Source organism: Dysidea avara, chromosome 7, assembly GCF_963678975.1.
Source record: "Dysidea avara chromosome 7, odDysAvar1.4, whole genome shotgun sequence".
Taxonomy (NCBI): Eukaryota; Metazoa; Porifera; class Demospongiae; order Dictyoceratida; family Dysideidae; genus Dysidea; species Dysidea avara.
Genome location: NC_089278.1, coordinates 8,824,225 through 8,847,635, shown reverse-complemented (window position 1 = coordinate 8,847,635; position 23,411 = coordinate 8,824,225). Strand labels below are relative to the sequence as shown.

The window sequence follows — 23,411 nt, the reverse complement described above, 5'->3', positions numbered from 1 at the left end:
CCATTGAAAAATTATCATTGGTACCAAACGCTAGATATCACAGATAATCAAAGGCACACTGGCATAAGACAGCTTTAGACCTTTGTGCCTTTTGGAATTAATACCAAAGGTCACACACCCCGTTCACACTATCCCGAGTGTTTTCAACTCGGCTTATTGAACTTGGGTAATTGCCAAAAGAGTTTTTTATTAATTGCAAATAGCCTGTTTTAAATACTTTTGATTATAAAAGTTGGTATTGTAGTTGAAATGCTTCAAATTGTACCTCTAAAGTAATTCTATGAGACATTGTAAATACTAAAATGGCTACAGCTTCTGGGGAACAGCCTCCCCCCACCCCAAGACCCCTGCTGTCTGAGATTCTATACTCTGGTCAGCCCCCCCTCACATCAATTTCTTCCCAGTATATCATAAAATGTCAAAGTTATGTTACGATATTGTGATATGTAAACTTTATTCGATATTGTGACTCTAATACAGAATATGTGAGAGCTAGTAATGTATAATCAGTACTGCCAATGTAGTAAACATTTAGTTACTAACCATGACTGACTAGTTGTAGTAGTTAAAAAGCAGAAATCTTGCAGAATGTAAAGACATCTTTTAGCTGTACAAGATTCATTTGTTAGCCAAAGACACCAAGTTTCATTTTGAATGACACTGCTATGATACTTGGATGAAATGTTATCTCCTTTATGGTTTGAATTCAGACAATAGAACCAGTCTCAAACACTTCCTTACCAAGTATCTGCATGTGCATGTTTATCAATTTTAGAGTGTATTTTGTTATATAGGGATGGAAATTTAACCCTTGTTGGGACAGCTACTTTTTAAATGTAACTTGTTACATATTACATATCATTTACAACTGAACTATTTAGTTACAGTTACATAATTATTACCCATATTAAAGTAGCTATAATAATATTACATATGTGACTGGATTTTGGAAAAGCTATCCAAAATCACACATTAGAAGTTTCGAGATAAACGGTTTTAAAGAATTCAAGTCAGCATAACTTGCCAAGGATAGCAAGCACGTGTATGAAATTTACACAAAAGATGCATCAATCTATTACCTTTCAGACCACTTCCAGTACTTGTAGCTGCTTGTAGAGTTTCCCGCCAAATAAGATAGAAAATCTGAGTAGTTGGACAAGCAAAGTAGTATCACGAGTGCTCACAAAGGGGTGTAGGGTGGTGAGTGGCGTGGTGGGCAAGGGATAGACTTCAAAATGGAGGCAGACCACAATTGGAGTCCAGACACAAGATTACAGGGCTGTGCTGGCTCCTTAGTGGCTGATATGTAGCAAAATCAACACAAAAAAAGTCTGGCCAACATTACGAGGCTGTCCACCAGTAAACCATTGATTCTTGCCAAGCCAGGTCCTTCACAAGACTGGAAACCACCATTCCAGCTCTACACGCCACCCAGAAAAGATGTCTGTTGAAACCAGCCTCAAGTAGTTTGAATAATAGTGAGGGTCAAAACTATTAGTACGATGGTGTAGCTATCCACTGGATGTGTTAGTTTGATTTTGCCTGCTGTGTGATTTGGATCGGTTTTGTAAAATCTGGTCATATATTATATTACTTTGTGTCCACAACCTTAAGCTGTCACATGTGAAACTATCACTTTATCACATGACATGATTGTGTTGTTGGACAATGTGCAAATCTTGGTTATAAGCAAGAAGCTGGTGAATAAGCTTCATTCAGTAGGCTTTGTTACTTTGCAGTGGCTAGGCATTACTCAGTAGATTACTAACGAGATTAGTAACTTCGTCACTTAAAGTAATAATATTACATAATATTAGACTTGTTACAGTAACTTCATTACTTAGGTAACTGTTACATTTGCAAGTAAATAACTTGAGTTATATTACCTGATATTATGTGTTTTTACAGCATATTTCGTTATATTACTTCGTTACCACAAAAGTAATTATTATTACATAACGCGTTACGTGTTATCCCCAACACTGCTCATGGCCATTGGGACTTTGTACAGTTAACATCACAATCATCAGCTTGTGGGAATTAAACAAAAGACCATTGATGTGCCAACAGCCAGAAAGCAATTGAATGTGAAAGGTAAACTGAGAGGTCAGTGTTCAAAAACATAACTTCAGTCATTTTCTTTAAGTATTAATAATAAAGAGCTTTCACTTTTCGCTCATAAATAAATTGAAAAAAAACTTTTTGTAATAAAAGTAATCAATCAACTGTAGCACATTGACAACAATTTAGCTGTTAGTATCAATTCTGGTTGGAACAAAGTATTCAGGTGGAATAATGGTGTTACAGGTGGAAAATGTAAGAAAGTGGATAGTTAGTACAACCTATAGCTTTTCAAAAATACTAATATGACATCACATTTATATAGTTGGTCCTTCCCAAAGAAAACACATGATGCATCATTCAAAAAACAATGCTGACACACTGAAAAACTGGAAGTGTGATGATCAGTTCATGTAATGTATGTGGTCAATAATGCTGCTGGAAAAAACCACCCACAAATGACTAAATATCATGTTTTGTAATTGATTGGTGAGTCTGCATGTCTAGCTGTTTGCATCCAGTGAGCAATAAGTTTCAAGCTGAAAGAACACTCCTGTCATTCTACAAAGCTTTCTCGATATGTTTACTGAAAGGGGTGTAGCCAGTCTTAGTAAATGCTTTCCTATGTGCTGTACAGATGATCCTTTAAGAATGAGGATCTAGGATTCTCATTGGGTTTAGCAGCCATTGATATCCCCCATCTTGTATGAGTGAATGTTCAGCACAATTAAGACAAGCTGTCATCAAACAGACCGTTGGGTGTCAGCCACATTTACTGTACCGGTGATCAGTAAAAAAAATAATCATTGTCTGCACCACAGAAGTAACATGGCATAGCTATACATACCATACCATACACTGACATTTAGTGAAGAAATAAGACAAGTAGCTACAGTAGCTATAGCTACATCTATCCCATGTAGTGGATGTCAGAGGCAGTCTGATCAGAATAATTATTCAGGGTGATAGTGTAAGCAATCATTTATCATATTGACTCAATTACCGGAAACGTATGTTTCAATTATCGGACGGGCATTTTACTAATAAAAACAGTGGAATTCCATGGTACAAAGAAGTGGAATGGTTGACAAAACTGTTTTAGGTTTGTTGAGGGTTATAATTCTATTGAATGGACAAAGGTTTACAATTTGTTTGACTTCTGTACTGTAGGTTTGGGGCTGTGTTTGGATGCAAGTTTACCCTGCACAATCAATGGCATTTGTTCTCTGTCACTTTGAGAGAGTACTGTTGATTTCTGCTTCGATGTTAGTCACCAAACATTAAAAGAAACAAGACAAGCCATGATCAAGGCCAGGACTCGATGAAACTTCCACGAATACTAAACATGGTATGGCTACTATTGAACATGGCAGTTGAACTGGCATGCTCATAGATGACATGGTGGCTGTGGCGATGGTGAGAATATAGTCAAGAATAGTGTACTACCATCAGGCCAACTGTTAAGAAGCGTGGGTACTCAATTTCATCAGTGGAAGTGAAGTATGCCACCATGCTATCTCTACAAAACATCTGAAGCCAAGAGAGATCAAGAACAGTGCAAAGCGAAGGATCTAGAATCAGTTGGGAACTTGTTGTTTCACTATTTATTACAATAGAACTGTTAAATGACCAATATGTGTTGAATTATCAAGCAAGTTATGCATACATTTTTACTAAAAAATTCATAACTCCTAAATTACACATTCTGACGTTTTAAAATTTTGCATGGATGTCTGTTAGGCACTCACAATTGTGTGGGATTTTTGTCAAAAATTTAATGGCTTTAGGAATAACCTTTTTGTTAGTGGTTTGGTATTGTTCCGGTAATTGAAACACACAAGCATATGTGAGTTCCGGTAAACGAGTTATGGTTCCAGTAACCGGTTATTTCGACTCCGCACCTTTTCATCTGTTATTGATCAGGGAAGGCAGCTATTGACATCAAACTTAGGGCACAGAAGGATAATATTTAGGGGAATACCTCTGCCAAAATTTGTGTCTGAGGAATGTTTATAGTGGAAGGTAGGTTCAGTGGTAATAAGGGTGTTGGCAATTGATTGCTTATGCCATACATTCAGAAGGATATATTTTAGCCTATAGTTAACTAGTTAAATTGGTTTTTTTACCTAACCTATAATCTGAGCCAGCTAGCTGTTTTAGGGAGTCATTGCATACAAACACTCCCACAAAAGGGAAATGTGGTCTGGACGCAAGAATTCGCGCGGTAGCTGAGAGGGGAAAAGGATGTCCCCAAGACCTGCCCCCCTCCCCAGCAGACTGACTGAAGGGGTTTTTCACACTTTGTTACAAAAGACAGAGTATGAGCCAGAGAACGGTCCGGTACGCTACTCAAGAATCGTCCAAAACACAGTCTAGTAGCTAGCTACCATAGTTTAATTATACCCAGATATATGCCAGAGCATCAAAACAGTGACACCACATTGATCAGTGATTCAGTGCGGCCCGACCATGCACTGAAGTGCATGACTCCTCACATATAAAGTAGTCACTAACTTATTTACCTTGTGCATTACAGGCTGTGATCATATTGGTAGAAACTACAGCGACCATCAGCACTCGAAGGTAGCCGATTCCTGCCGATTCAGATTTAGTCTCAGTCTCGTCCGCCGTACAGTTAGTTATTTGACCCATGTTAGAAGCAGTTAGCTAGTTTAGTAGATCTACCAACCAGTTTAGTGGGAAATCAATAGCTGCAATCGGGAATCAGATTGCGCCTATAGACCTTAAAATTTTGGCACACGTGACTTAGCGGAAGTTACTCTAGCTGGTGGCTTAAATTTTATGCTTTAGCTAGGTCTACAGCAGTGCATGGTTTATTGGTTTGTGATAGAGAAGCGAGCCCATAGAAAAGGCACTTGTATAAACGTCCGGTGCTGACTTTCAACAGCACATTGCATAATCACGTTTGTATTTTGTTATGAAAATTTAGTCTTCGTAGCTATAGCTATGCTTCAAAAGTATGCACGACCATAGATATTATATTTTACACTCGATCGCGGTCTCTAAACTAGAAAACCATGAAATATAAAAAGAATTTACAAGTCTATAACCTAACTATTATTAAATAGCTATTTTCTTAGCCAATGGTTTAAGGAGGTAGCTAAATGACAGACATTTCAAGTTGAAGTATATAGCTATAGCATTGTAGCTATATGAGGATGCAAAGATTTCATTGTCATGCATGTTATGTTGCAGGACCACGCACACTGCAGTCTATATAGCTACTGAGCTCATGCACTATATACACAAACAAACTTGAGTAGTTATATGGCTAGTAATAATCAAAATCTTTAATTAATATCCCGGCAACATGCATGCAGCCATAACATGCACCAGACTGTATGTATGTACAGTTAATTAATTAGTACTTCTATATACTAAACAATTAGGTTGGTGTACATTTGTAACATCCTATAACTAACCAATAGTTTATTATTTGTGGTACACTAAAGATATGTTCATTTATAATTGCTCACCTCCATACTGTAAATTGGAACTTAATGGTGGGGAACCATTGCTATATACTAATTGTATGTTATTGGACAAACCATTTGGCAGATTTTAGTTTGGTGAAACACTGCTCACTCGCCAAATTTCTCAAACTTTCCTCCCACCAGCTATATGGCTTATATAGACAGGTTTCTACTTAAATGGCAGCTGCTTCATGTTTTTACGATCAATAAAATTGCTTATCTTTGGAATTTTCCACGAACATAACATCAATAAAAAGTACTGAAACAAGCTGGAGTAGTGCTTCCATTATGATACCTTGAGCACAGGGATATAACACTTCTTATTGTTTCACTGTGATTTAATATTGTGCACTACTCCAGCTTGTTTCAGTACTTTTTATCGATGTGTTATGGTTCTTACTCTAGTTGAAAATTTCAAAATTCTTTGTGTACTTGTTTGTTATAATTTAATAAAATTATTAGGAGTGGTGAACCCATGTATACCGTAACAAAAGAAGAAAGAAATAGTGTTGTGCACCCCAGCTATCTGAAAAGTGAAGTATCCTTTATGCTTTGTTGTCAGTTATGTTCAACCTGTTACACAGCATTACAAATCAAGAACTGTTCGAAAAGTACCTCTGCAATCAAAGTAGCCACTAAGAAAAATATGGACGATTTCCATTATGAAAGGCAGCCATCATGCGCTACCACCAAATCATCACCTTTTACTGTCAACAAAGATGAATGGGACACAAAGGAGGACACTGGTAAGTCCATGAAGGATGCATTGTACGTACTGTGGTATGCCAAAAGGCACGTGTCCAGCTGAAGTGACATTGAACAGTGAAAAAATCAAGCCTGTGGCCTTAGCCGTTATCGAGTTATGCTTGTCTGAAGGCATCAGTCAGTCAGTCAGTCACTAAAAAATTCTGTTTAATAAAATTAACGTTTTGTAAAATTTCATAGCAACTTGTTGAAAGCATTTTGGGTCAATCTGAAGGCTTGTTTGGACTTAGTTTTAGCTAACTAATACAGCTTTATCATCATCAGGGAAAAGTGAGGCTGGTTTTTTGGGTGATGTTTTTTCATGGGCCACATCCAAACCTTTGTGGTCCCTGCTATACAGTACTATCATAGTACTGTATGATATATGTATCTAGAGTGTTTAAGACCTGAAAGTTTTCCTGTGGGAATATATGCCCCCAGACCCCTAGAATGGCATCCATATCTGCGGTATGCTTCAAACTCACATAGCTCCCTTTAGCCTGCTCCCAATACTATGCCTACCAGATTTAATCTCAGAATACATATTTCCTGGGGGAGCATGTATGCCCCTAGAGTTAAGTGTGCATGCAACAGAAAATTTGGAAGCCAGTCATCAAAATTCCTGGAGCCGCCCTTGTAGTATATGCTAAAACATAGGTGGATCTAGGAGACATGTAGGGGGGGGGGGCACATGAGGGAGAGCAAGAAGTTTAGGATATTTATTCCAGAAGAATAGAACTTGATGGTTCACAAGTTAGCTATATTGTTTCTCACAACTGTGGTTGGTATAGCTTGATAAGATAAATGAAGGACACTTACATTCTAAGACTCCACTATTTTCTGTTAAAGTAAACTTCTTATGTTTGATTTGACAACTTTTTTGATAGTCAATTAACAAGTGGTGTATGCTTTGAAAAGCATGTGTTAACCTAGATCATAGTGAGTTGGGTTAACTGACACTAGAGCTGAGCGATAGTGGCGATCAACCAATTATCATGATAGCTATTAACAATTGTGATCTTGATAGTATACTATTGTGCTATCATGATTACTTATCCATATCTGTGCTTAGTCAAAATATGGATAACAAAAGCAAACGTGATAGCATTGAAGTTCAGAAAACTGTAAAAGACTAGTAGCTCGAACGTGGACAACAAGGATAACAACTGTAATACTGACACATAGCACTTTTTAGTGGAGTGTTAGAAAAGCAGATATGTGGTGTATACATAATTGGAGTATTCATGTGTTGTTTACGTGAAGTTGAGCGTCTTAAATAACTGCTGGTAACTATCACAATACTATCATTATCGTGATATAAAAGTTACTATCAAATCATAATTATGATAGTTGTACTATCGCTCAGCTCTAACTGACACATGTACAGGAAAAAAGTGACATTTCTGGACCAAAAATCAGTATGGAAATGTCAGTGTTGAATTTTCTCTGGAGTAAACCTGTATACCATAAATGTCACATGTTGTGACATTTCCTAAAACATTGGAAATTTCATGTGTCTGGACATTTCCTCTGCCAAAAATTTGACGTGTTGTTATGTATTCAGAAATTTGACATTTACATGAGATTTACCAAGTCAAGGACACGTGGCATGCAGTGAGATTTCCTACACTATCCAGAAATTTGACATTTGCCTGAGATTTCCTTAGTCAAGGACACATGGCATGCAGTGAGATTTCCTATACTATTTGTGCGATTATCTAGATATATTGAGATATCATAAGACTTATCGAGATAAGGATAATAGGTTTATTAACCTTGATAATAGTTAACTTCTGTAAATTATTTGTATACCTGATGGTGTAGGCACCTCCTGGGGGCTCCAACTCTCCTACCACTTGGGAACAGTGTTAAGACTAACATCTTTCACTTTTTTATAGTCTTCAAATTGCAAGTGCTCACTTTACTGGTTACAATATTGGCAGTTTACTAAAATATATAATTGTTTCAGTTATTGAGATACGTTAGATAATCGAGATAAGTTCAAAGGAAATATCGAGATATGTCTAAATTAGTCATTGCACACCTCTAGGAATAGAAATTTGACATTTACATGAGATTTCATTAGTCAAAGACACAGGCATGTAGGGAGATTTCCTATACCATTCAGAAATTTTAAATTTACATAAGATCTCCTTATTCAAGGACACATGGCATGCAGTGAGATTTCCTATACCATTCAGAAATTTGACATTTACATGAGATTTCCCCAGTGGCGGATCCAGGATGGGGCATTTGGGGCAAATGCCCCCCCTTCAAGAAATTGCATACAAGATCGAGATACTCTAATAGAGCAGTCAATTACTCTAATAAAGCAGTCACAATGTTCATGAGGCAGTGTAGCTTACCTATGAAGCTATAAATAGGATTCTATTTTACATAACAGACGTGATATAGTTGGTAAGGATAACTAGCTATTATTGTCGTGACCTTTTTTTTTTTTTTTTTTTTTTTTTTTTTGGTCTTCAACTGTTTTTTAGAAAGGTGCCCCCCCTCTTTCCAAACTCTGGATCCGCCCCTGTTCCCAAGTCAAGGACACATGGTAGCAGTGAGATTTCCTACACTATCTAGAAATTTGACATTTACCTGAGATTTCCTTAGTCAAGGACATGTGGCATGCAGTGAGATTTCCTATATTATTCACATTTACATGAGATTTCCTTATTTAAGGACACATGGCATGCAGTGAGATTTCTTATAGTATTCAGAAACTTGACATTTATGTGAGATTTCCCAAGTCTAGGAAAATGTCACTACACATGGCATTTTAGTCCAAGACTGTCACTCCAACTACTGTCATACCTGACTACTGTAACACTTTACAGGTTAGGATAAGGTCTCTGTGTGACTTGTGTATTTGGAAATGCAATATATATGGTATGCATTATAGATTCCATTATTGACCAAGGACACGTCATGTAAATTTCAAGAATTATCAAGACACTGTGTCGTGCAGCCAAGAAAGCCGACGACCACACCGTGAGTATCAAGACACACGATAGTGTGTCGTGCAGCCAAGAAAGCCAGCGACCACACCGTGAGTCTATTGACAGGAAGAAAGAAAACAGCTTTTTCATGCGTGCATAGCTCCATGGCCCCTTCTCCAAAGCACACCATTTTTGCATTATAGCTGTCCCCCACGCCTGTCACGCTGCAGGTGGTCCCCCGCTGTAAGTGGTCCTGCCGGACCAACTGGCCACACCTCAAATAGTCTGGCCGGACCATGTAAAGTTGTTGCAGATGATCCGCCCTGCTGCCACCGGTCCCCCCCCCCCCCCCCCCCCCAATTAAATCTCCACTATCAGCTTCTCAATCCATCCTAGTTCCGACAACATCTTGGTCTGCCCTCCATGAAATACGAGTCCTGAAGTGAAATTTGAGTAATGCATGACCTATTAATTAAACATATAGCTAATTATGAACATTGCATTGTTTTGTATTTGCACATGGTTATTAATTCGTGTGATGCATTGTGGGCACCGGTGTCCCCCTTTCAAATAATACAAACAAAACATACTCTAATAAAGCAGTCAGTCAAATACTTTAATAGAACAGTCATGCACCACTATGACATGTCTTAGTGTCATGTAGTCATCCACATGCAATTGCCAACAGTATGTGACAGGAATACATCTCCGGAAGAGACTACAAATAAAGCTTCTGGGAACCTCCATCACTTCGATGCAACTAGTAATGCTCAATTTACCATCTCCACTTACCAGAGGCCATGACACACCAACTGTTCTAGTTTTCTCAGTTCTCTATAATAAAACATGATTTAATTTCTTTACTTTCATTTAGGCAGGAGTATGGGTTAGACAGCTGTTCTACCAATGATGAAAACCATTAATCACTTGGATACAGGCTTGGACAGTGATTGGGGCTGTTTCACGCCTCATACACCATAGCTATAGATGATATTTTGAACATGCCGGCATGGCTAAAAATGTTGGTTTTCATTGAAAATGGTATATATAGGGAAGGGTTCTGTTCTAGTCTTAGTGTGTAAACTTTAAACTCTCCATTAATGATACTAGAACTAATGCAGTAAGGTGACCATAAGTGATTCTTACAAGCCAATAAGTTAGTCTTAAAGTGTGACATGTAATAATTTAAATGAACCTTTAAACCAAGTTAATGTCGAGGATGACAGCAGCAGCATCGGGTAGTCGATCATAAGGGGAGGCAGTAGTAGGAATAGTAGGGCACTAATAAGAATATGTGCGCATGCGCAGCACCGTACAGCGTAATAATTCGACCAGGGGAAAATTTTGACGAATTCATCATTGTCAAATATTTACAAGGAAAATTTTGATGAATGTGCTGACTTCAGTATTCTAATTAACCAGTCACGTGAGCTTTGACGAGGAAAAATTTGACGAATTGCAACAATTCGCCAAAATTTCCCCATTAAATTATTACGCTGTATGGTAACACGTGCTGTATAATTGGTAGCTGGTGTGAGCAAGTGGTGGTTTAGAGTTGCAACCCCCCTTGTCACACAAAAGCCCAAGTGCAATAATACTCTTGAAATATATGCAAACACACACAGGTTGCCTATCCTGATCATTGACAATTGCCTTTTGTCCCTTCACAGTAATGACAGCAGAGCACATCATTGACATGCACACTGATGACTTGTGCTGCAATTATGCTGACTGGATCCAGGTATGGACATCCCACTTGGATGGGCTACCAGTTGATGTCAAAGTACTACCTGCAGCCACAGCAATTTTCTCACCACTGAAGGTAAACAACTGGAAAAAACTGCTGTCGGATCATCCAAACAGACCTTTAGTGGACTTCTTTATCAATGGAATAACTTAAGGATTCTGTATTGGTTTCAAGTAGCAATCCAAACCATTACAGTCTGTGAAACGAACTTTAACTTGTGCTCTCTGGCACCCAGGCACAGTAAAAAATTATTTGACCGAAGAAATTGCTGCTGGACGCGTTGCTGGCCCATTCCCAAAGTCCACAGTCCCACAACCCCATGTCAGCCAGTTTGGGATCATCCCCAAAAATCACTAAGCAAACAAGTGGAGGCTAATTGTGGACCTCTCTCACCCAACTGATGGCAGTGTCAATGGAGAAATTCCCAGAGCACTGTGTTCTTTGAAGTACATAACAGTAGACTCAGCTATTGAACAAATTAGGCAGATTGGCTATGGGACCTCTCCTGGCAAAGATAGACATTAAAAGTGCCTTCCGCCTCCTACCTGTACATCCTGCGGATCGCCACCTTTTATCAATGAGATGGGACTAACACATATTCATCAACACCTGATTACCATTCGGGCTCAGGTCTGCCCCAAAATTGTTCAATGTCTTGGCTGACTTGCTGTCATGGATACTAGAACAGCACCAAATTTCTCCAGTCTTGCACTACTTGGATGATTTCCTCACTATGGGCCCTCAACAGTCCTCCACATGTGCCAATAACCTCACCGTGATCAAGGATATCTGCTCCTTGTTGGGAATACCCCTTGTCCTGGAAAAAATTGAAGGCCCTTCACATTGTTTAACTTTCCTGGGGATCACATTAGATACTCAGTGCATGTAGTCCCGCTTGCCAGAAGACAAGTTGAAACGAATCGGCAAACAGGTGGCAGCCTGGCTATCATGCAAAAGGGCCACAAAAAGAGAGATACTGTCCCTGGTAGGCCTTCTACAGCATGCTACTAAGGTGGTTATTCCAGGAAGGACATTCGTTTCCAGAATGTACAGTGTGGCAGCATGTCTCAAGAGGTTATCCTATTTTACTCATCTCACAAAAGACTTCCACTCAGACCTACAACGGATGGTGGCACCTCTTTGCCACCCACTGGAATGGGCTGAGCTTTTTGACTGCTCCCTACCTGACCACAGATGCTTCGGGACTCTGGAGTTGCGGTGCAGTCTTTGGCACTCAATGGCCTGGTCGAATGAATGGTCACGAAGGGATATAATGGAAAAGGAGCTAGTCCCGATAGTGTTAAGTTGTGCAGTGTGGGGTTCACTGCCATCTGACTCAAGAGTGGAATTTAAGTGTGACAACAGCAGCGTTGTATATTCAATCAACAAAGGCTCCTCCAAGGAGCCACTAGTTATGTATTTATTACAATGTCTGTGGTTCTTTGCAGCTTATTTTGACATCAAAATAACAGCCTCCCATATCCCTGGCATGCTGAACACTGCAGCAGACAAGCTCTCAAGAAACCAATCAAGGGAGTTTCTGCAGTCAAACCCCCACACTTCTAGGGTCCCAATATTGATTCCAACACCTCTTCTAAAGATCATATCCCCTCAAAGGCTGGACTGGACTTCCCCCTCCTTCCTGCGTCACTTCAGACGCACCATAAATAGACTTCAGATGTACTCTCATTGACAAACTGATGCACCTTGTTAGCAAACTCGTACTTCATGATCTGTATGTTGTATTCATTCATATTTCTGGTTTTATCACTTTAGTTGTATTTATACAATATACACTCCCTAATTACCACAGTAGTTATATAAGATGTGCTTAGATAGATGGCTGTATCATTTACAGATTATGGGAGACCATTGAGTGTGGAGAACACCCATATTAATGAGCTACTTGGTAAAGCTCAAAAGGTTTTACAGAATGGTCTGGAAAGGTCAACTAAGGCCACCTATGGGGCAGGTCAAAGGAGGTACTTGAAGTTTTGCAAAGGGGTGGGTATCAAACCAATCCCAACCTCAGAATGCACTTTGACACTCTTCATAACACACCTGGCTACTCATAATATCTCCCTTGCAACCATTAAAGTCTACCTATCAGCAGTCCGTCACATGCACCTCTGCTGAGGTCTACATAATCACTTCAACCAACAGCTCACACCCCGGCTTCGACTCATTCTGAGAGGTATTAAAAGGCGGCAAGCATGTATTCACCAGATGCCTGCCCATAACAATTCAGATGCTTCACAGAATCAGAAACCTACCATCAAAGAGAACCCCTTCTTACATCAACGCCACACTCTAGGCTATGTGCTGTCTCGCCTTCTTTGGATTCTTAAGAGTCAGTGAGTTCACAATCCCCACAGAAGGCTCATACAACTCCTCTTGTCATCTGTCACTGGCAGATATTGCTGTTGATAGCAGAAAAAAAAGCCACGGGTACTACAACTGTTCCTGAAGCAATCGAAGACAGATCCATTTAAGCAGGGTGTCAAAGTATACTTGGGCACTACCGATAATACTATTTGCTCAATAAAGGCAGTCCTATCATACCTGGCAAAGAGGAACAGCCAGCCTGGCCCACTCTTTATCATCGAGGAGGGCAAAGGTTGGACATCGACTATGTTTTCGTGCAGCTCTCAAGTCTCTTTTGGCAAAACTTAAGGTAGACAGGCAATCCTACAACACCCACAGCTTCCGCATAGGGGCGGCAACATCTGCTTCATTATCAAACATGTCAGATACTCACATACAGCTGCTAGGTCGTTGGAAAAGCAATTCATTCCAACGATACATTATGCCCCATCCCAGCGAAGTAGCAAGATTCTCAAAGACTCTGGTAATGGGGAATCAGTGACACACTAGAGTTAAATTCTTATATATATATATATATATACACATATATATATACTGTCTTTAGTGCATGCATATATGGTAAAATTGTGTCACATGTATGAATTGTGCATGTATGCAGTTATGTGAATTCAATACATGTGTGTGGGTGTCACTATGAGCCCATTCATGCTTGACCATCAACCTTCCTGCAGACCAGCAGGCTTAGAACCCACACATTTATCCAGACACTTGGGTGAAAGGCTGCCCCTTTGGCTGCCTTTCTGTGGCTTAAAGGAAGGAATCTGGGGTGTAGAAAACCTCTGGGCACCAGATTCCTTCCCTTGCCCAAGTACTGGTTTATCTTGAAGAACAGGGCCAAAAATTGGTTTAACCCAATATGGCAGCCGAGCAAGTACACTTATCAAACCACCACCACAAACATCAGTTTGTCAGTGGCGAAGAGCTACCTTACAGCAATCTGGAGGCAGTGATACATGTAGGGGGAAGGTTAATCAAGTGATCGACATTAAATGAAATTTAAATACCTTTAAACCAAGTTAATGTCAAGGATGACAGCAGTAGCATCGGGCAGTCGATCATAAGTGGAGGCAGTAGTAGGAATAGTAGGGAATTAATAAGAATATGTGTGCATGCGCAGTAACACGTGCCGTATAATTGGTAGCTGGTGTGAGCAAGTGGTGGTTTAGAGTTAACCCTCCTCTCCCGCCCTCAATTGTTTATTTACTTTGGCATAAAAAGGTGATCACAGTAGCAACATATGTAGCTGTATTTACAATTCTTGGACATGTGGTTACATGCTGCTGATACGTGAACTACACATAAAGTGCTTACATTGCTGTCACAATGCTGTGCTGCCACATTATTCTCATGTTGTTGATACATTCAGGTATATGGTGTACAGTGTCAATATTCGTAAATATGTATGTGTGTGGTTTATATACTCAGAACATCTTTGTTGTGGTTTCATATATTTCCTACAGGCTGCTGATACAGTATTGCCAACATGCATATTGCTCAATTGTGACAGAAATCAGTTCTTCCAAATAGGCACTTTTATAGATACAGCTGAAAGGGACTGTAATGCTCTCTAGCATACGTGATTAAGTAAACAGTGTTTACTAACAAAGAGCTGGCAAACAGGTACATCACCTTCAATTTTTTTTGTGTATTTGTACTATTAGTAATGGTGTTGGTACAGGTAAACTAATTAAAAGCTACAAAATATGACTGTTCTATTAGAGAGTGTTTCAATTTGAACCTTCGTAAATCAATGCGAGCTAGCTTGAATATATTTGACCACTTTCTGGAAACCTTAGAAACCCCACTGAATCTGCCCTTGTACTGTATCTGTGTACACGACAAGTGCAAGCTAGCCATGTAACTATACTTTCACTATACTAGCATAGATGTCATAGGTTGGTGGCTTCAGTTTGGTCGCTGAGTTATAGAGTCAGACCATAGTTTTCACCCTATTCACACTGTCCCAGGTTACTTTCAACTTGGGTTATTGAACTCGAGTATACTGCTCAACAAGCGAGCTAGGGATTGTGCATGCCAAATAATAATGAGCTATAACAAGCACACAATAAAAAAAAACACTGAAATTGTAGCAAGGAAGTGTAGACACAGCTGAAATAAGTCGTACAATGTAATACACACCATGTTTAAACTATTGGTGCTCCTTTCACCAAGAATATTAATGTATCGTCAGAGCATATAACTAAATAATCTACTGAAGTACAGTACATTGTAACTATTTTGTAGAACATCTTTAATATACTTGCTATGTGGCCAACAGAACAAATATTATTGTTAGCCTGAGTTGGCCAGCCTGGAATGAGTTCATGCTGTACTCTATCCCAGGCCAACCCATGCCAGCCTACCTCTCCTTGTCGTGCTGTGCTGGGCCAATTTGGGATGGTTTAATTGATTCGCACTACAATTTATTTTAGAGTCATGCCATGCTGTACCTGGGTCAGAAGGTAAATGAATAGGGTGTTAATTACCAACATCTGACACCTATAATTCTTTGCATATATTTAAGTACATAATAAATTATGCTATGAATTCTCCTTACATCAAATTAGTGAGAGCTATCACTTGTTTATAGTAGAATTTCAAAAATTTGGGATTCATCATGACACTTTTATGAATCTCAATAATGAAGCTATGGTTACCCACATAATAGCAACTATTAACAATATTCTGGACAATACTTTGGGTGAGATAAGCAGTAAAGCAATATTAACACTCTATTAGAACAGTCAACTTGCTACAGTGAAAACCCTATTCTCAAAATTTCTGTGTACATGCATCCCTGTGAATTTATATGTATAGGAAGTCTATTATGAATTCATAAGTATATTGGCCCATGACAAGCTGTCTTGCAATAAAAAAACTGTAGCTTTCTTAATTTCTTAAAATAGACAAATTGTGCAACTCATATGCAAGTCTTCTCAGATCAGACTTGTGTAAGTTATATAACATTACCCCTATCTTCCAATGCCCCTGAACTTAAACGTCAATATTAAGAGGGAAAATATATTATACAGCCTGCATGCACTGTTTGCAATAAATATTGTTAATAAATAACAACTATTAGAACATCACAATTACATTATAAGTATAATGATATAGATGTGTATAGTTAAAGTACAAGACGTACTGTGCTTGCTGTTGGTTCATCTGTACCCATTGATGGTTGCAAACTATTTACCCAGTCACTCAAAATCTGTAACAAAATTACATACAATCTGGCAGCTACACTCCAGTAGTGAATCTAGGATTTTTAAAAGGTGGTTTCAGAAAATGAATTATAGATAATAATAAGGCATCTGATGAGGGCATGCTTCCAATCTCTGATTTTAAGACTACCTTAAGTTAATAACCATCATAAATCCAGTGTTTTAAACCAGGGATATATAACCAGACTTTTAGGCCTAGCTATATTTAACACTATAGCTAGGTAATTATATAGGGATCATACCTTCATATACACTAATACCTACACTAGGTGGATCTGCATGGGGGCACACCTCCCAGGAAATTTAGAAAAATTGAATTTGAGTGATTTCAGCAGTTTATCACAATATAATCTCCTTGATCACTTCTACTACATGTATACAAGTTATTCAAGCCACACACACTACTACTACTACTATAGAGCAAGTTTTAATTTCTTTTCAATTAAAGTTGCAGTGTTTTGCTATGATGAATTGTCATTACAACTTAATAAAGCTACCACGGAACTAAATTTAAAAGGGGTTCTGTCGAAACCACAGAAATCCACCTAGATCCTCCACTGCACTTACACTACACTGACCTGATAAACAAATGCATACTGTTCTTTTGTTGATATCATTCCTCCTCTGTCTTCCCTCATGTTGGTGACAATATCAACAACATCAACTTGGTTTTCATTCTCCAACTGTTGTCTTGCTATATCAGTAGCTATGAAAATCCCACTGCGATCCAGTCCACAGCTACAAATATTTGTTCATAACAGCCTTGTATACTTATATATATTTGGGATATTCCCAAAGGAAAACTTTTGTAGTGATTATATTGCAAAGATTTAAGGGTAAAGTCACAAGTTGTTGCATGTACTGACTAATTAGCCAAGCTAAAAGCACTTTTTATTTACTAGGAGGAACAGAACATCAAAAAATGTTCTCCTTTGGAAATTCTGTTTATTATACTTGCAGTGAACCACTACGGGACCATGTTTTGATTTCTTAGCTTCGTTAACTTCTTGTAAGAAAGTGATCACTCCATTTGTATCTTGTGGTAGCTGACCGGCTCCCCATTTCTTATACCAATAATGCTCTATATCCATATACTTCTCTTCCTGTTGATATAATCAGTTCATCTTCTTTCTATAGTTTAAAGTAATTACTTACAACAGTGTGAGATAGTCTAAAGGTGGTGATGGTGTAGTCCAATTCAACTACTTTCTCTTCCACAGTCACAGTGATCAGACCATATTCTTGTTGGGATGATATGTCACTAGTATCTGGCCAGTAAACTATGGTCTGTTCATACATATATCACAGTTAATGTATACTATTTGATCAGTGCCATACTTCATCAATTTGTCCAATCATCACTATTAGTGCAGGATTTTGTTCCCATACCATCTGCCAGAAGTCATTAATGGTATTATGGAGTGGTGATTGAGTGGCTATGTAATATTTTTCTGCTTCGTCATAGCCCTGATGTGTGCAATAGCATAGACTAAGCATCAATTGATATGTATTATGTCAAACCTTAATATAGTTAGCATTAATATAAGTGGACTCATGGGATGATGGATATAGTACAACACGTGAATCAGGAGCTGTGCAAGGTATGGTATAATACACATGATGGTAGTTAATCTTACTTAATGGGTAGTCTTGTAATCTATTCTTGTCTTCCATGCCCACATGAAGTGCTTCAGTAATGATCAATTTTGGTATAGACTATATAATTATGTTTATTGTAATTAAGTATGTTATTATTATTATGGTGATTTTGCAGCTGAAAATATTTGTACAAACTTAAAGTATGTGGTATAAAGGTGTACACAATCCACTGATGCACTAACCTCAAATTCCTCATAAAGTTCTGGTAGTCTTTGGGCACTATCGCAAAGTTGATCAGATGTAAGTGGTCTACCATTGGTTACACTTGTATTCTACAAATACACAAGACATGCAGATATTTATAATGGCTACCAGTCAATACTTGTTACCTCATAATTAGTAGACATTTCAAGTGGTACATCTAATGGTGCATAGATGGAATTACGTTTAACAGAAGAAAATCTTCTTCCATATGCAGATACTCTTCTTCCATAAGAAGCTATACTTCTCCTAAAAGAAGTAATACTTCTTCTATATAACGTCAATGGCTTTTTCTTTTTTGTGCGAATATAAAGCAGTCCAACTACCTACATAAATAAATTTGTATTACTAATACATTCTTAATAATCATATGTACCAGGCTTATCGCAACACATAATCCAATAGCTGCCATACATATAACTCCAATGACCATTCCTCCTTGCCACTGCTCTAGCCCAAGCACCTTACTAGAAGTGTCACTGTCTGTGTTAAAAATATAATTAAATACATTATCATTCAAAGTGCTTGCAGATTAGCAAAGTGGAAACTTTTGACATTGTAACATTCCTGAATCAAAAGGTCTATAGAAACTGTAGAAGATAAAGCACGCTATGTACATGCATGCACAATTATAACTATATACTAGTTTAAGCACCGTGGTGAGTGTAATATGGAAAATATAGCACGAAGGTATGTCGAGTAAATATAGCACAAGGCGAAGCCAAGTGCTATATTTGAGTGCAATATTTTCTGTAGTGCACAAGTGTAAGCAGTACTTTTAACTGGTTTAATGCATGAATTCGGAGTGGAATTAAGAAGTAGTTATAACCATTTAATATAGTTTATCACAACCTGAAACACCATGATGGTGGTGAGAAAACTAGTCCCAACTCATGATTAGCAGAAGGTTAATTTGTAACCATTTTTGTTTGATTTGTGATCCATCAGAGCCAGAATTCACTTAGTAGTGGGACAGGAGGATGTGGAGAATGACTGAGGAAGGCTAGCTACAGGGTGTATGTGAGTAATGGACAGTTTGTACAGCTATCTAATCGTTCATGAGCGTGGTCATCAATGCATCAATGTTGAAGGTGTCAGTATCGAGCAGCCACTGAATCTAACCAAGAAATTGCTGGACTTAATAATGGACAGTTTAGTGAACAATTTAAAACTGAATGGTATAATTATTATAGTTGAATTACAAGCATTTGTGTGCGTAGCCATTAATTTGTTGTTAATTGCTATGGTGATGTTGTTGACAGCTTTGTTAGTGGGGCTAATCATACAGTACGATAGTAACTGTATAGTAGGGAAGACAAAGAAATAAGCGTGGCCCACGAAATAAATCTCCCAGAAACCAGCCTCAATTTTCCCTGATGATGATAAGGCAGTATTGGTTAGGTAAATCTAAGCCCCAAAAAAGGCCTTCAGATTTAACCCGAAATACTTTCAACAAGTCGCTATGGAATTTAAAAAAAAATCTATACTCAACAGAATTTTCTACTGACTGACTGACTGACTGACGTTTTCAGACAAATGTACTTCGATAACGGCTGCAGCTAGGGGCTTGATTTTTTTCACTGCTCAACATTGCTTTACTTTGGCCCGAGATGTGCCTTTTGGCATGCCGCAGTGCATACCATGCATTCTTCATAGACTTACCGTTGTCCTCCTTTGTGTCCCATTCATCTTTGTTGACAATGAAAAGTGTTGATTTGGCGATAGCTCGTGATGGCTTCCCTTTGTAATGGAAATCGTCTGTATTTGTCATAGTGGCTATTTTGATAGCAGAGGTACTTTTCAAACAGTTCTTGATTCGTACTGCTGTGTAACGGGTTGAACATAGCTGACAACGAAGCATAATGGATATTTCACTTTTCAGACGATACTGTATAGAGGGAAATTTTGGTGGGGGTAAACTTTGGTGAATGGCAAGCTAAATCGCATTTGGCGTAATAAACTTTGGCGAATTCAAGCTCAATCTGTAGCTATGAAGATGCTAATCTCAGGCGTTATGAGTAATTGGTGGGTTAAACTTGTAGCAAGTCATCAAATTCGCCAAAGTTTTCCCCTGCCAAAGTTTCCCTCTATACGATAATTGATATAAGGGTCATTCCATACCAAATCAACAAAAAAAATCCGGACCCCTTTCAATTTTCATGAAATTTGGCACAAATGTGGACCCTATCAAGAAACTTTCTCACACCAAAATTTGGCTCATTTCATTGGTCTCCCTTTAAGTTATGACCACTCAAAGTTTCTGCTGAAAATTTTATTTTGCTTACACGTCTTCAATAAAACGGCCATAACTTTGCTTGTGATTGACGTAGAAACTTCTGGTTTAGAGTTTTGAAAGTAGTATAAAATTCTCTTTTAGGTGATATATAATGTTTTATAATTGCTCAAAGGAAAAGGTTAAACCACAAGAATGTAGCTTTTTCCTTTTATCTTAATTTTCGAAAATATTTATTCTTTAATTAAATTTATTTTTGGTTTACATGTTGTATCATTCATCACTGTGAGTTTAAAGTTGGGACCAATAGTAGATCATGAGTTATAAGTGTTAATGTGTAGCCCTGTAATCACTGCTGTTTGTATGGTATTTTTACAGTGTAATTTTCAATACCAATTGCAAGTAACCTTATATTAGTATGTCACAAATCATTTTATGCATTAAAATAGTTAGGGTTTGTATTGACAAGGGCTCACTACAGTGAAACCATACTAACAGAGCCACTTTTCAAGCTAAGAAAGTTGGAGTAATAATAAGGCTGCCTAATAAAGGAATCACTGATTATGTTTTTGCTGTAAGTTCAGTGTCCTATAAAATAGAGGTGGCCACTATAACAAGGTGGTCTAATTATAGAGGTAGCTATACTTATAAGGGATTTACTGCACAACTAATGATATTCCAATCTATTCTTTCAATTTTACTTACTGTATAATAATAATATTCAGCCACAGATTATGATGATAGTTTCTAATCTTATACTGTACGTGTGTATAATGGATACAAACGACACAGTTATTCATACATATGTACATGTAAAGTGGAATCACAATGCCATGTCTTAGTGATATCCAAAGCTTCTTGGTCTTAATACCTAGATAACTGCTTCATATAGAGTAGAAATATCCTATTTTAAGTTGGCCCCTATAAAAAGGTGGCCTTTAAGGTAGCCACTAAGATATGTTACACTGTATATCACTTTTGAATCACAATTTGAAAGGGCAAGCCTACTACTGACCACTTGAAGGCCACTTTTATATGTTTGTACCTATAAACAATGCCTTTGCTGGAAAAATGTACACTTCTAAAACCACTATACATTGTCTTACTCGTCAAAAAATTGATGGAATAGAGTGGAAAGTGGCCACCTATACCACCACTCCATAAGGGCCAATGTTATACACTTATGTAAATGTATTAAGCAGCTACCTGCACAGTAAGGCCCAGAAATTTTGACCCTAAGGTAACCGGCTAAAACTCCATACATCAACTGTACCATGATGAAACTACTTAGATGTAGCAATGTAGCTCATACTTTGATTCTATAATTGAGAATCGTAGAATCATAGAAATGTTCCATAGAAATTACATTGTACAAAGGTTCACTACAGCAATTGCACACTGATACATATCTATAGCTTTAAGTGAAATACATCAATAATTGATTAAAGAAAGGGTCAGGGCAATTAACTTCAAAGTTAAATCAGAGTGTTATAGTAAAAGTTGAGACTGAAAGTGGTGCATATTGCATGACAGTGTACAATCATTCACATGTAACTTTGACATGCAATGAAAGCTGATGCATTGATATCAGTACACAGTTGAATTTTTGAAAGTGTAAGTTGAAAAGACTGTTAATACTGCATCAGTCATTGAATACTACTTGTTAGAAAAGCTCTAGTAGATTACAATCTAATCCAAAACAGCCAAGCTGTAAAAAAAGAGTGCGGCCCTCAAAAAGGCTATGGTGAAAAAAGATGTGAAATCCAAGGTGGTGGCCAAGAAATGGCTGTGATGGTAGGTTAATGGTAAAAATTTTAATAACAACAATTCAGGTGAATTTTGTACCAATTGACCAAGTGGCACCAAAATTCACCTGAATTGTCGTTATTAAAATTTTTACCATTAACCTACCATCACAGCCATTTCTTGGCCGCCACCTTGGATTTCACATCTTTTTTCACAATAGCCTTTTTGAGGGCCGCACTCTTTTTTACAGCTTGGCTGTTTTGGATTAGATTTCACTTCTTTTTGCATTTGTATACCCCAAAGCCGGCTTACGGCCAGCTTTTGAACTTTTTAAATATATCTTTATTTCTTTACCACAGGAAGAAGAAAAGATGAAACAGATGTACTTTAAATATCTCTGATTTTATCAGTAAATGTACAAATTATATATATATATATATATATATATATATATATATATATATATATATATATATATAATACGTATACTTATTACAGAACTCTCCATGGTGGTTTCTTTGTAACTGAACACTCTACAAGGTGACTTCTTCTAGCTTCTCTCTCTACAGGGTGAATTATTTGTAACTGAACAATCCACAAGGTAACTTCTTCTAGCTGATCTCTCTACAGGGTGATTTGTTTGTAGCTGAACTATCTACAAGGTAACATCTTCTAGCTGATCTCTCTACAGGGTAATTAGTTTGTACGTAGCTGAATTCTGTACAGGTGATTTGTTTGCAGCTGAGCTCTTTACAGAATGGTTTCTTTGTAGCTGAACTCTCTACAAGGGAACTTCTTCTAACTGATCTTTCTACAGGGCAATTTGTTTGTGGCTGAATTTTCTACAGAGTGTTTCTTTGCAGCTGAACTCTCTACATGGTGGTTTCTTTGTAGCTGAACTCTCTACAAAGTAATTTCTTCTAGCTAATCTCTCTACATGGTGGTTTGTTTGTAGCTGAACTCTCTACAAGG

The 23,411-nt window shown here is 37.9% G+C and overlaps 2 protein-coding genes across 2 annotated transcripts in view; both read right to left on the bottom strand.

The window, feature by feature from the left end:
• The window catches only part of LOC136260080 (hemicentin-1-like), an 85,911-nt gene extending 81,198 nt beyond the window's left edge, over positions 1-4,713 (bottom strand). The window contains exon 1 of the mRNA XM_066053697.1: positions 4,584-4,713. Within this exon, the coding sequence (XP_065909769.1) occupies positions 4,584-4,713 (130 nt within the window). The remainder of the gene's footprint in view (positions 1-4,583) is intronic.
• Positions 4,714-16,492: 11,779 nt separating this feature from the next.
• The window catches only part of LOC136260079 (uncharacterized), a 109,775-nt gene continuing 102,856 nt past the window's right edge, over positions 16,493-23,411 (bottom strand). The window contains exons 12-21 of the mRNA XM_066053696.1: positions 18,837-18,943; positions 18,589-18,786; positions 18,442-18,531; positions 18,238-18,316; positions 18,122-18,192; positions 17,939-18,067; positions 17,756-17,887; positions 17,555-17,703; positions 17,179-17,338; positions 16,493-16,587 (exon numbers count right to left, since the gene is read on the bottom strand). Coding sequence (XP_065909768.1) covers positions 16,504-16,587; positions 17,179-17,338; positions 17,555-17,703; positions 17,756-17,887; positions 17,939-18,067; positions 18,122-18,192; positions 18,238-18,316; positions 18,442-18,531; positions 18,589-18,786; positions 18,837-18,943 — 1,199 coding nt within the window. The 3' untranslated portion in view covers positions 16,493-16,503. The remainder of the gene's footprint in view (positions 16,588-17,178; positions 17,339-17,554; positions 17,704-17,755; positions 17,888-17,938; positions 18,068-18,121; positions 18,193-18,237; positions 18,317-18,441; positions 18,532-18,588; positions 18,787-18,836; positions 18,944-23,411) is intronic.